Source organism: Pseudopipra pipra, chromosome 10 (genome assembly GCF_036250125.1).
Source record: "Pseudopipra pipra isolate bDixPip1 chromosome 10, bDixPip1.hap1, whole genome shotgun sequence".
Classification (NCBI taxonomy): Eukaryota; Metazoa; Chordata; class Aves; order Passeriformes; family Pipridae; genus Pseudopipra; species Pseudopipra pipra.
In genome coordinates this window covers 23,069,344-23,082,238 of record NC_087558.1, presented here as the reverse complement: position 1 = coordinate 23,082,238, position 12,895 = coordinate 23,069,344, and the positions used below count along the sequence as shown (strand labels likewise).

The following is a 12,895-nucleotide window of genomic DNA, read 5'->3' as shown; positions in this document are numbered from 1 at the left end:
GAAGAGAAATGAGTTGTTTCTATAAGCCAGTGCCAGTAAGCCAACCTTGTAGATCTGGTCAGCTCCAAGATGCCGGATGGTCCCACGTCCCAGAGTAGGTGGGGTCGTTTCCACCTGGAAAATCTCTCTCAGGAATTTGTTTTTGGAGGAATGGACCACTTGCATTACATTAGCACTCAGTGTGTCACGATTTTTCTCCAGGAAATCTATAGGATGGAAACAAAATTATCACATCTGCAGCCTGCTGGCTCTAGCACCACTCTGTCTGCCTAAAATCCAACTCATTTACAGTAACTTGCAGATTGCTTTAGAGTCATTCTCCTGGCCTCCTGATCAGCTTCAGATCAACACTACCTGAACAGCCACATACCCAGGGCATGTCCTGCCCTTCTCTTCACCCTCTGTATCCAGCAGAGAAAGACTCACCTTTTGATTCATAAAAGACAACCCCAGCAAAGTGGTTGATGCCAAACTTGGTGTCATGAACACTCTTAGGTGGGATATAGACTTTACTTTTGCCATGGAGGGAATTGATTTTAACAAGCATGGTGGCATCTGTGCCCTAGAAACAAATACAGGCAAAACCAGACAGTTATCAGATTGTCCCCAGCACTGGCCTGTGCTCAGCAAACAAACAGAAGTGGTGATCAGAGATAGCAAAAGCTCAAATTCTGCCCTTATTTGTGTAGCAGATCTGGAGGAAGGCAGTGCCAAAAGTATCTTCCCTTTCACACAGACCTCTCTCTCAAGCACCATGACAGAACACACCATCAGAGCCTAAGGCCTGGTGTTCTAGGGCTGTACACAAGCCCCCGTAACAGTACTGACATCACCAGGTGCAGTGAGAATTCCTCAGATCTTTGGACCTCAGAAGCAGAGCCCCCCCCAGAGGTTCTCATGCCATCCTGTCCAGGACACTCTAAGGGGTGCCTGCTCCTTCTCCTGGGCAGGCACAGTTCTTTCACTCTGCAGCTGGTGCAGGACTCAGAGATCCCTGGAAGATTCCCTGAGCAGATACCAGTCAGCATGCCCAGATTGTGAGTTCCAGAGGCAAGGCAGTCAGCTGGGTGCTTCTCTTCAAGGGGTGCCATCACAATCTCATGCCCTCGTGGTGCATGTGAGGCACTCACACTGTGCACTGTGTGCACTGGCCCTTCTAGGGGCAGTGAGGGCTGTGCTCTCAGAATTCATGTGCTCTGGGAGTCATAGAAGAGGTGCCTTCTCGTCCTGACTGTGGGACCACCCTCTTCTTAGGGAAGAAAGGGGAAAGCTGTGTGCCTGTATGTGATCCTCTCAAACTGTTACCTGAAGGACACAGATGAGCTGAGGCAGGGGCTGCTTTTCTGGACAACCCCATTGCCATCTGATTCCTGCACTAGCAATCCTGCTTAGCCTCACTGTGCTCTGGAGGCTGAAAATTCTTTGCAGGGATGTCTGAGATCAGATGCTACTTTCACCAGAATAACATTTCACAGAATCACAGAATTGTGGTAGACAACAGCCACAGACTCTCACTCATCCACTAAGCAGGTCACCTTGTCATAGAAGGAGATCAGGTTAGTCAAACAGGACCCAGGCTGACTGGGCCTGATCACCTTGTTGTTCTGTATGTGCTCTGTGGTGGTGCTCAAAATGATGTATTCATGACCTTCCCCAGCACCAAGGTCAGGCTGACAGGCCTGTAGTTCCCCTTCAGTTCCTCACAATGGTGACATTCCCTCAATTAGGTTTGTCAATCAGGAGAAGAAAGAGCAAGCTGCAGCCCAGACCAAGAGCAGAACAATACTCAAACAACAAACAATTTCAAAGGTTTCCTAAGAAGCCCTTGTAAAATGATCTGGACTCCTTCCTTCTTTGTTTGGAACAGCTGTAAGAGTTTCAACAGTGAGGTACCAGGAAGAGCAAATTCCAACAGAGAGTGAAGCAGCTGTATAGTGAGCTAATTTAAAAGAAACATCTATGGGGAGAACACATTGCCTCTCCTAATGTGTCCAAAAGCCACCTTTGCACTTTTGTATGTGTAAAACCAAGTGCTACCTGTGAGCTGTGTGCAAAGCCAGGCATTACGAGTGAAACCAGAAATTTACCTTTGGGAACCTGCTCTCTTCATCAATGAGGGAGATGATGTTCATGGGCTTGAGTGCAATGATTTCCAGAGCCTGGCGGTTGTCAGTGAAGTCGATGTTGTTCCAGGCAATGTGCTCTGCAAGGTATTCCTCCTGCTCCAGCTTGAAGACATGGTGCACGAAGAACTGCTGAAGGTGCTCATTTGCAATGTTAATGCAGAGCTGCTCAAAGCTGAGGAAGGACAAGAGGAGAGCCCATGGTCATCCTTGGCCAGTGCTGCACTGCTCTCTGGTATTTGTTTATTCTCTGTATTAAATACATATCCAGAGATACTACTGCTAAATTCCACAGTGCTGGTGACACCATCACTGCATGTTGCCAATCTTAGCAATACAAGAGAGGCATTTTCAGCAGCAGTGAGCCAACTGGTGATTGAGTGTTGCTGAGTAGGCAAGGAAAGATCTCTTACGTGTTTCAAGAAATTCCAGAGATAAAGGGGAACTGTGAAAATCTCGACTGCATGAGCATGTGACATGTTTCTGCTCCCACTGGCACTACCAATTCTTTGGTTAGTTACTCCTTTATGCTGCACCTGAGTGTTACCTGGTAACTGCTGTGGCACACTGCGTGTGCCTGTGGAGTGCTCACCACAGTGAAGCCCCATGTGGACTGCAGCCTTTGGGAACAGCATAAAATAACAGGAGAGAACACAAAAGAAAGAAGACAGACCAAATTGATCCTAGATCCTGCTCTAAAAGTCAGTGAGGAATATTATCTTGTTGAAGGCAAGAGGCATCAGTTGAAATGGATTGAAAAAAGACTGCAGAGTGTGCTGATGGTTTGTGAAGGACTGATGATATGGTAACTAAGAGAGCTGCTGCCCCCAGAGAGAACAGCAAACAGAAATGGTGCTTTGGGACTGGAACCACCAGTGGAAGAGGCAGCAGTGGTACAATGGTATACTGACCAGGGACTTTGCTGTCCTGTCCTTAAGAGTGGAGAAATGAAGCAGCCAAAAAAAAAAAAAAAAGTATGGGAGAACATTGAGGAAGATGTAAGCATGAGCTGAAATGGTCTCCTTTGTACTATATGCCAAATGTGTCCCAAGAGACATTGTAAAATGCAATGGAACAGGAAAGTTTGGTACAGAGACACAGGGACATACTACATCCTCACATAGTGGCTGTTTGCTCATAGCAGCTTCATAGCCATCTCCTCTGAGAAAATTCCTGAGGTTTTGGAATAGTTGTGTAATGGATGCACTAAAATGAAGGCGAGGGAGGAGGCAGAAATATGACCAAGACTGAAGAAAAATGGAATCTGTGCATGATCATAATTGGGAAAATCCAGTAATGGAAATGTCACTGCTTTTCTGAGAATCAGGATGATGATGAAAAGCATGTGTCTGTCTGTTTTTTTCATTCTTTCCCTTTACATCAGCTGCTTTTCAGCTTCTCATCTGGAGTCTCCTACCTGTTGTTGCTGAAGTTTTCAAACCCAAAAATGTCCAACAGTCCAATGGACTGACGTCTGTCCTTATGCTTCTCAGAAGCTGGGTTGAAAATGGCTGAGTTGATCTTGTTCACTATCCACAGGAAGATCCGTCCATATATTCCCTGAGGAAAAAATGCAAGAGGAATTAGAGCCCATCATTAGAGTCTTTGGACATAGCTTACTGCTTGTTATTGTGCTGCTGTGAAACTGTGCCTGAGAACCAGAAAGGCCCGGAGCCCTCTGGGTGAATGTCACATCAGACTCCTCAGCCAGGAAGACAGAGAGCTCTGAAAGCATCTTCAAAACATGGAAGTCTTTGAAAGTCTTCAAACATGGAAGCTGTAAGCACCAGTACCTTCACAAAGGCATCCCTGCCATCGGCAGCTTGAGCCACGTTCAGAGGCCTAGACACACTCTCTCCTCGGACAATGATGGACAGGTTTGTGAGGCTGTTCTGGAGTTCACTGGAGTCCACCTGGAGGAACAGTCATGGCAACCTGGTCATTCCAGGTGAATAAAGGAGATCCAGCAAAGTGTGTATCGGGAAGAGGGCTGTGACAAACTGCATGTCTGGCAGCATTCACTGGCAATTTGCTGTCCCAGTTAAATATCTCCCCACTCAGAGAGACATCTGCAGCAGCATGACTGGAGTCTCAGCAGGAAGAAGGGGATGTGCCTGTTGGATGTGCATCCCTGCACAGACACTCCAGAGACGTGCTCTGTCGGTGTGCTCAGGGAACAAGGGTGAAGGAGGAACTGGCAGGAGGAGATGAGAGTGCGTTACCTCGAGCAGCTTGGTGGCGATGGAGAAGTGTGGAGAGTCCATCACGTCGGAGCAGTCCAGGTTGTCGTACACGGCCGCTGCAAAGAGGACACAGTTGGTCTGGGAGGGAACCATTTCTGCTACATTAGCGGCCTGTGCTGTTAATGCAGTTGCATTTCTGTGATCCCGTAGCTCTGGGAATGTGGCAGGGCACCCAGTTCTCTTTTGAAACTCCCGGGTTTGATGATTTTACGAAGGATTTCACCCAGGGATCCTGGGATCTACAGGGCTCTCACAACTCCAGAACACCAGGCTAAAAACAGCAGCAGCCAAACTGACAAGGTTATTAATTTAAAATAGTAGCTATTGAGGGTCTGGGGAAGTGATATTTGACTCCAGAAAATGTGTTTCTGAAAATATTTTTTGTCTATCTGCTTGTAGGAAATTTGGACAACAAAGGGGAATGAAGGAAATCCCTAATTTTAGCAGCCAGCGTTACTCCAAAGAATCCAAATGGCATCAGTGCATCAGGCCCTCTGTATCACAAAGTGAGGAGCTCTTTTCTAAAATGTGAGAGATTCTGGCATCCCGCTGGTGGGTGTCACACTGTGCCTGTCCATACCAAAAGTGCACCTATGCAGGTGAGTGTTTACCAGACTCAGCCAGGAGGATGACTGCTGTTATCTCCACAGCAAACACCACTCAGCTGCTCCCATGTCCTCTGGCTTGCCTAGCACAACAATCAGCAAATGTAACACGGCATTATACTTTCTGTTGTTTCAGTTTGTGTGATAAGGGCCTATTTACAACCATGGAAACCTGATGGCATGACAAAATAACAACAAGATGTTGTTTTTCAAAACACTAGGCAGTGGAGTCACAGATCAGAATTTTATGGTGCTTATCTGCCCGTCCTTCCAACTCTGTTGACCTGTTAATGCACGGCAGAGCAGCACAACCTGATCTGTACAGGTGGAAGCAGGAAGCACCGAGTGGAAGTACCTTTACCATGGAGCCTGAGGAAAGGCAAGCACAGACAGTGCTGAGTTTACCTTGGAACTCTACATTCCCCAGGTGCAGGATGGCAGCCAGCAGCTTGCTGATGTCCCAGTGCTCGGAATCTGAGAACATGAGGATCTTCATGGCCGAGCGGATGTGGGCATAATCCTTCGCGTCGTTCCGGCTGTCGCAGGACATGCAGTTGCCCTGCAAGGCACCACACCCACAGGTGAGGAAAATCCTCCTGGTACCCATACAAGGAAGAAGGGACCTGCAGGCTGACAAACCTTTGTACACAGCGTGGATATCCTGTGAGTCACTTGCCACAAGATGCAAGGTAAAAACCTATTTAGATATCCTATATCCTCTTCCCATGGCTGCTTCTTCCTTCATCTTTACTCTAAAGAACCCATTAGCAGAGGGCTCAGTAATGTATTTCTCTGGGGCTAAACAGAATTCTGGGGAGGCCAAAAGGACAAGCTGAAGGGAAGGCTGCTCTGGAGCACAGAAGGACAGGAGGCTTTGACAAGGTTACCTACATTTACAAGGCCATGCCAGTTTCTTTGGTTTCCTCCCTCTGTCTTGTCAATGGACAATTAAGAGCCCTTATCCCAAATCAAAGCAAGTAGGATTGGATGAGTACTAGAAGGCAAATCTCAAAATAAAAATATTAGGTTCTAGTGGAAGGCAAATGGAAGCATTCAAGGCAGCATCAGAAGAACCTTCATCAAAGCCTGGTCCCAGGATGCTGCTCCTGATAGAAACTATTTTCAGCCCTAATGGAGATGGGGAAATGCCTTTTTTATCCTTGCTATTTCTGGCAATATAGTGTGATGATTACAAAAGTGAAATATTCCTAGACATTTCAGTCTACAGCATCTAGACATGCCACTTGTGCCAACAGCTGACCTTAACAAAACCATGGATATGTTCTCCTTTAATCCAGTCCTCCTATCTCTGTATCATACTGCCCTACTGCTGACCCAGGGGCCTTTTTTATGGAATGAACAATGGCTGAATTGCACTAATTGTACTTGTCAGCTTTTGCTGCAAGACCACTGCTATTTTGAAAACATTACATTTGAAAAAATCTCCAGCAACTTAAATGGTTTTTCTTTTGAGACTTTAGAAAGGGATGATAGACTTGATTTGATTTTCTCTGAAACTAGATGCCTAGCTTCCACTAACTTCAGTAGAGGCAGGACTAAGCCCCATTTTTTCCACAGCTGTAGAACAGCCCAAATCAAACCAGCTGACATGTTTAATATGAGGTATCCATACAGGCTAAAGAACAGAATTTTCATTATGGCTTTCATGTCCTAAACCAAACAACTAGCTATTTTCAAAAATCTCACCTATGAACGTTCCACTGCTACCACAATGGCATCATAAACCCAGACAGGGACATTAACATCAGTTGTGGGAGGTTATATTGAATGCCAGCTGCCTGCATTGTGTATATAAGATTCATTAGATATAAGGACTAGGATTCTGCTTATTCATTTTCCTCTAAGGTACACATATGTGATTGCTGTTCTCCCTGGAATGAGATCCCTTGCATTCCTCTGAGATCTGAGTGCCTGGGAAAGTGGGGGATGTTTTCCACCTGCTTTAATATGTCCTTTATGTTTCTTAAGTCTGACTTTGATAGAAAGCTTTGACTTGCCTCAAGCTGCTTCCCACTGGTGAACAATACAATAAGTCTCTGAAACTGAGGCTCACAGCACTTTTGGTGTTGTTGCTCCTGGTATTCTAAGGAAAGGACTGTTCATATTTGGTAATTACCACTTGCAGCTCCTACTGATTGTAATTGCTCACTGGGAGAAGCAAATGGCAGATGGATAAACAAAGAAGAAAGCAGAGGCTATTACCATGGTGAGATATGTGTACTCTGAAGCAGTGCCCAGATTCAGCATCTTTTTCTGCTCTGTATTCATCCCCATTAGCATGCAGTAGAAGATGTGATAGTTCCTCTCCTCTGGAGCCTAAAAAAAACCAAAACAGGCCAATGGACAGCCTTGTCAGGATAAGCTTGTAACACAGGAGCAGGCAGAATACACACCTGCCAGTGCCCTCACCTGCCGGCAAACCCGGGACTTCTCCAGAAGAAACTGTTCTATCCGGGCTCCTTCTATCACACCATTTTTGTTGAAGTGGATGTCAATGTATTTCCCAAAGCGGCTCGAGTTGTCATTTCGAATTGTCTTGGCATTTCCAAAAGCTGATGGGCAAGGGACAGAGAGAGTATCTGGATTATTACAGTTAATGAATATAATCTATTTTTTATGCCCTTCTGTTTTACTGCTAGTGTTTTACACGTTGTGTTCCAAAAGACAGCGCTGGCAAGCACTGCAGAATGTCTGGTCTCAGGCTGCCTCCTGAAGAGAGAGGCAGGCACACTGTGCATCCAGATAATTGGGTCCTAAAAGACATATTCCAATTATACAAATGTGGTCTGTATCTGGCCAGACAAGAGAGTCTGAACACCTCCAGAAGGATTTACTGGGAGCACATTTGATCCCTGTGCAGAGAAAGATGAGTGTCTCGGGGAGCTCCCCTACAGATACATCCAAGTCACTTTGCCACTGTCTAAGGTGAATGCTACACCAGGGGGCTTTGCCTTGGGCTCTGCATTCCCAAGGACTCTTGTGGTCCCAGCAGTTCAGGGTTACACTGCAGTGGCACCTCCTCCCACTGCGTGGAAGCTGCTGTGGGCTTCCTGGAGACATGGCAGGGAAGTACAGAGAACATCCACTGTGCATCACCACTGTTTTCAGGGGGTTTAGCAGTTATGCAGAAACAACAGTTCAAACATCTGTTTCTGATTATCGTGAGATAAATGTGGTAAATCCAGCATGTTTGCTAAATAACCCACCTTCCAGAATGGGGTTGGCCTCTAGGATTTGCTGCTCTATCCAGGAATGCTGGCCACTGACAGCTGCCAAAAACTGCAGTATTAGCTTTGTGCTTTCAGTTTTCCCAGCTCCAGATTCTCCACTGCAATAAGAAACAAGATCATTACAGGTTTCCTTTCTTTTTTTGGATAGGGTGGCAAAATGGCAGACCAAGTGAAAAAAAAAGTAACCCACTTAAATTTACCCTGTTAATGGCAGATCAGACTTTCTTTCATAGAGGGCTAGAAAATTCTAGTCTTTCACCATCTTATCTGCTCAAATTTGTTTTTTAGACTTAGGCTGAGGACTAAATTCTCCCAATAATTAAAACCAAGCAAATCCATGGAAGACATTCTCTACCTGTGCAAATTAAATGACCACTTGCTTTTCTTCTTTGTTGCATTACTAGATTGTGAATGCTAGTCTTAGCACATCGACTGAGTTGCCTCAGCTATAATCAGATATTACTGAAATGAGACTATCTAGTTCTTCACATTGATGACAAACAGAAAATGGACTGTTTATAGGATGAAAGCAAGCTTCCCTCCATCTTCAGGTTAGCAGAGGTTATTTCTCTCCAGGAAATGTCTGTTCTCAGGAAGCACATGTAACAGAAATATCATGCCTCCAAGGTAAAAGATAGCCCTACATCACATAGGGTCATAGTTTATGTTTCCATATGTAGTGACCATGTGCAGAATGTACAGCCACATTCAAAGATTCTGGGGGAAAACAGTGGACTTCAGAGGTCCCTTTTGCAGCCTAAACTGAAAATGAAGAAGCAAGGGAGAAATATTTCCTTCCTATTGTCTATATCTGTGCCCTTCCATTTGGAAGTCTGCTGTCTCCACAAAGGCTCCCCAAAACCATGCCAGACTTGGTTTCTGCTATTTGTCCTCTCACTCCAGTCACCTGATCACACAGCACTGGTCTCTCCTGTTCCTCTTCATATTGAAGTAACAGTTGTCTGCAATGGCAAAGACATGAGGTGGTAGCTCTCCAATCCTCCTGTTACAGTACAGCCTGATCTGATCCACTGTGTAGAGGGGCAGCAGCTGGTATGGATTCACTGCTACCAGGATCGATCCCGTGTAAGTCTGCAAAACAGTTGTGAGCGTTACTGCTGGCAGCAAACCTGCAAACAAGGATACAACAAAGCCACTTGCTGTATAAATCTCAACAGAGGCAGGAGGGGAGCCTGGGAGATCATAACAACACTAGGTGAAGCTGAGAGCCCAGTTCCTCACTAGGTGCTGCTGTTAAAATTTTAGGATATGGAGGGTTTTGCCCAAGGAAGAATGCTGGGTGTAATCTCCTTGCCAAACCACACCTTGGGGCTCTGTCTCAAGCTGAAGTGCATGGAAGTCCAACTTGACCTGGCATTTTTGTGTTATCATAAGCTGTTTGGCAATGTTTTGTTAAGCTGCTTTTGTATTCTAGTGTAGATGTAGCTGAACTTTGCTAGTGGGCAAAGTTATACTTCTGCTGTATATACACAGGGATTTAGCAACATTTGTAAACAGCACCACTATTGAAACGAAGGATGCTGTTGAAGGCTGTGGAGACACAAGGCAATATTATTGTTCAAGAACTACACAAGACAACTGCAGACTGCTAGAGTCAAATACAACAGGTCTACACATACACCTTGGTAGTTATAACTGCAGCATCTATAAAATCAGTCCTTGTTTACTCTAAACATCACCACACCTATCTTGCAAGAGGCAGCTTCTCTCCTGTAGTGTATATAACATGGGAGGCAAAGCATGGAAAAACCTGAATATTAATTATCATATTACAAATTGGAAACTAAGAAACAAAGGAAATAAAAATGCCAGATTGCTCAGTCACAGATAAATCCTGTAACGGGCAAAATATCTGGATTTGTTCTTATCTATTTTATTAATCAAAATCAAGTAAATGTTGGCTTGGACTGGAGGACAATCATGTTACTGTGTACTAGTTGGACTGATCCTGCAGGTAAGAGCAGCACTAAGCTGTAACACAGGCTAGATTTAGCTCACTGTCAGTGACTGGTGGAAATGATCACTCGAGGAGAAAGTCAGCAGGGTCACTACCTGGGCACAGAGTTGTGACTGCAGAGTCTGCTCTTAGCTCTCTTCTTCACAGCCAAAGTACTCAAATGAAAGAAGAGAAAAACTGTGTTGTGTCTCCTTGGCACCCTTGATCAGTGAAGGACTCAGAGGGCTGCATGTGTGAAAGGCTCTCAGGCTGCTCAGGTCCCCCACTGAGTGTGCCATAGAGGTCACTCCTCAAAGTGACCTGGCCTGGTGACTGTGGCACTCACATAGATTTTGTGCTCCTGGTGTCGGATGAAGAGGTTGTGCACCATGCCAGCCTCATGGAGATCCCCGAGGCGGATCATGTCCTCCACCCCCTGCACAGAGGAGGGGTGCATCAGACGCACCATGTGCATGTTCCGAGCCGTGATCCAGTGTTCCTGGAAAAGCCAAGGCACTGCCTTTAATGTGTGATGCTGCAGCTCAGAGGCAAGCACAGGGGAGCTCTGCCTTAGACCACAGTGCAATCCATGATCAAAACAAGCATGTTCTAACAAACAGGTGTGTGACCTACAGGAATTCAATGGTCTGCTGCTCCCCAGGACTGGATGATTCAAAACACTAAATTAAGCCATTCAGGTGGGTTCTGAACATCACCAAATTTAATACTGTTCAGAGTGCAGCTCTGTCAGGTCATCACAGCTACAACATTGTATGCAGTAGGGATTAACTGATTTTAGTGGGATCATGTTTTCACCTAAAGCTTCACCAAATTTAGGGATTGGAGCCTGTCCATTTTCTTTTCTTAACTATATAGATATAACCTCTATTTCAAGAAGCTCTGAATCTTCATAGTGCTTGGAGCTGGGAATGCCAGGGCATCATCTTATGCTTGCCTTATTTTTATATTCTTTCTTTCATTATATCCTACCAAACATTATCAAAGTCAGACCATCTGGATAGATGGAGCTTTGGTCTGACCCAAAAGGGCCCTTCTTTTGTATTTTATACTTTTAAATTTTATGTTCATCTTTGACATGATTATGGTTATGGCATGGCCCACCTTGCCTTCATCGTCCTCCAGCAAGATCCGTCCTGAGTCAGATTCCTTCACAACTGCCCCAATAGGGACATTAAATTCACTGTTTGGTTGAGTGTCCAGCCACACATGATCACCCTGGGAAGAAAAATTCTACTGTCAAGTCCAGTGACATACTTGATGCCATGTAGCTCACAGGCAAACACTTCTTGGTCTTCCCTTTTTAGCGCTTTGATTTCTTTAGCAGTGTTTAACTAGTTAAGTTCTTACTGCTTGCAGGCAGTACATTCACAGACCTCTGAGTTCTACTCCCAGCTCCACAGCTGACCTAGAACATGACTTTGGACAAGTCATCAAACCCAGCTCTCTCACAGCAGGAAATGAGGCAACACCTTTTTCAAAGACAGGCCTTCAGGAACACCACCTCTTTCTCCAGGCACTAATACAGACTCAAACAGAAAGATGGAGTAAAAACTGAACAAAGTTGTGGATCAGATCTTCAATGGGCTTTCTAGCTGTCCTCACATACAACTTTTGTTACATACTCTAGCATTTATTGCCATAGTTTCAGTGTTTTAATGAAAAAAATACTTCTTTTTCCTCTCAAAATACTTTGTGGGCTTACATTTAAAACCAAACAACCAGTGTAAAGCATCTCTAAACATTGCACCGGGTTATGAAGAATGTTACAGACTAACAGCTCTCATTTGTGCTGAATAAAACTCCAGAAGTAATTTGTGTGGTTTCAGTGCCACACCTTGTGACAGAGGTCACCTGCTCAATCACAGCACATCCAGGTTTGTCAAGACACCTCTGCTCCCCTAGCCTAGGCTGAAGTTATTTTATACCTTGTTGATTATGGATTATTGCTACTTTCTTTTTGATTGAACCATGATGTTGAGGTAATTTTCTCCTCTTTGGGCCTCAGGCTAATCAGTCAATCACAGCGAAGAGTAGGACTTACCTTTCTGAAAACCACCATTATGTTTCAGATCACTGTATGCAACCTGCAGTGCCAAGAACATAACGTTAGGCCAGAAAAGGGCTTTGACCAGAACAGACAAAGGGGTTTCCTTGTAAAAAACAACAGCAAAATGCCTTAAAATAATTTTGTTAAGCAGAAAAGATTGTAATAACCTACACCTGGTGTAGAAACAATGGCACCATCTACCCAAAGCAAAGAACCTGCAGCACTGGGATGGTGGTCTGTGTTCTACCACATAACCCTGGAGATGCTCTCAGCCCTGAAGATTTCACTGTGCACATCTTCATACCAAATAATTCCCTCAATCAAATGCTTCTCTCAATCAAATGCCAGGCACAATTATTGCCTGAAGTATTAGTGAGTTGGCTCACTAATAAAAAGACCCCACAGTGCAGTGTAATTCGATGCAGAATGGAGTTCCCTTTGGCTGAGTTCCCTCAGACCCTCCAGCTTGAACCTACCACCATACAGAAACTGAGGTTTAGAGTTCATCTTCCTCAGCTGGGATGGAAGGGGTTGCAGTCAAGGCATGAACAGCAAAATAAGGAACTGCAGGGAACCACAATAAAATTAGGAACTCACTATCAAGAACATAACAGTGAAAATATCCGTGGCTAGAAATCTACAGCAGTG

At 44.9% G+C, this 12,895-nt stretch overlaps 1 protein-coding gene across 2 annotated transcripts in view; it reads right to left on the bottom strand.

Moving 5' to 3' along the window:
• The window catches only part of MYO7B (myosin VIIB), a 49,532-nt gene that overhangs the window by 33,519 nt on the left and 3,118 nt on the right, over positions 1–12,895 (bottom strand). For both annotated transcript variants that reach the window (XM_064666751.1, XM_064666752.1), the window contains exons 2-15: positions 12,242–12,284; positions 11,302–11,415; positions 10,526–10,678; positions 9,130–9,314; positions 8,199–8,320; positions 7,402–7,544; positions 7,195–7,308; positions 5,377–5,530; positions 4,346–4,422; positions 3,917–4,036; positions 3,541–3,683; positions 2,088–2,298; positions 427–562; positions 46–206 (exon numbers count right to left, since the gene is read on the bottom strand). In XM_064666751.1, the coding sequence (XP_064522821.1) occupies positions 46–206; positions 427–562; positions 2,088–2,298; positions 3,541–3,683; positions 3,917–4,036; positions 4,346–4,422; positions 5,377–5,530; positions 7,195–7,308; positions 7,402–7,544; positions 8,199–8,320; positions 9,130–9,314; positions 10,526–10,678; positions 11,302–11,415; positions 12,242–12,259 (1,851 nt within the window). In that variant the 5' untranslated portion in view covers positions 12,260–12,284. The remainder of the gene's footprint in view (positions 1–45; positions 207–426; positions 563–2,087; positions 2,299–3,540; positions 3,684–3,916; positions 4,037–4,345; positions 4,423–5,376; positions 5,531–7,194; positions 7,309–7,401; positions 7,545–8,198; positions 8,321–9,129; positions 9,315–10,525; positions 10,679–11,301; positions 11,416–12,241; positions 12,285–12,895) is intronic.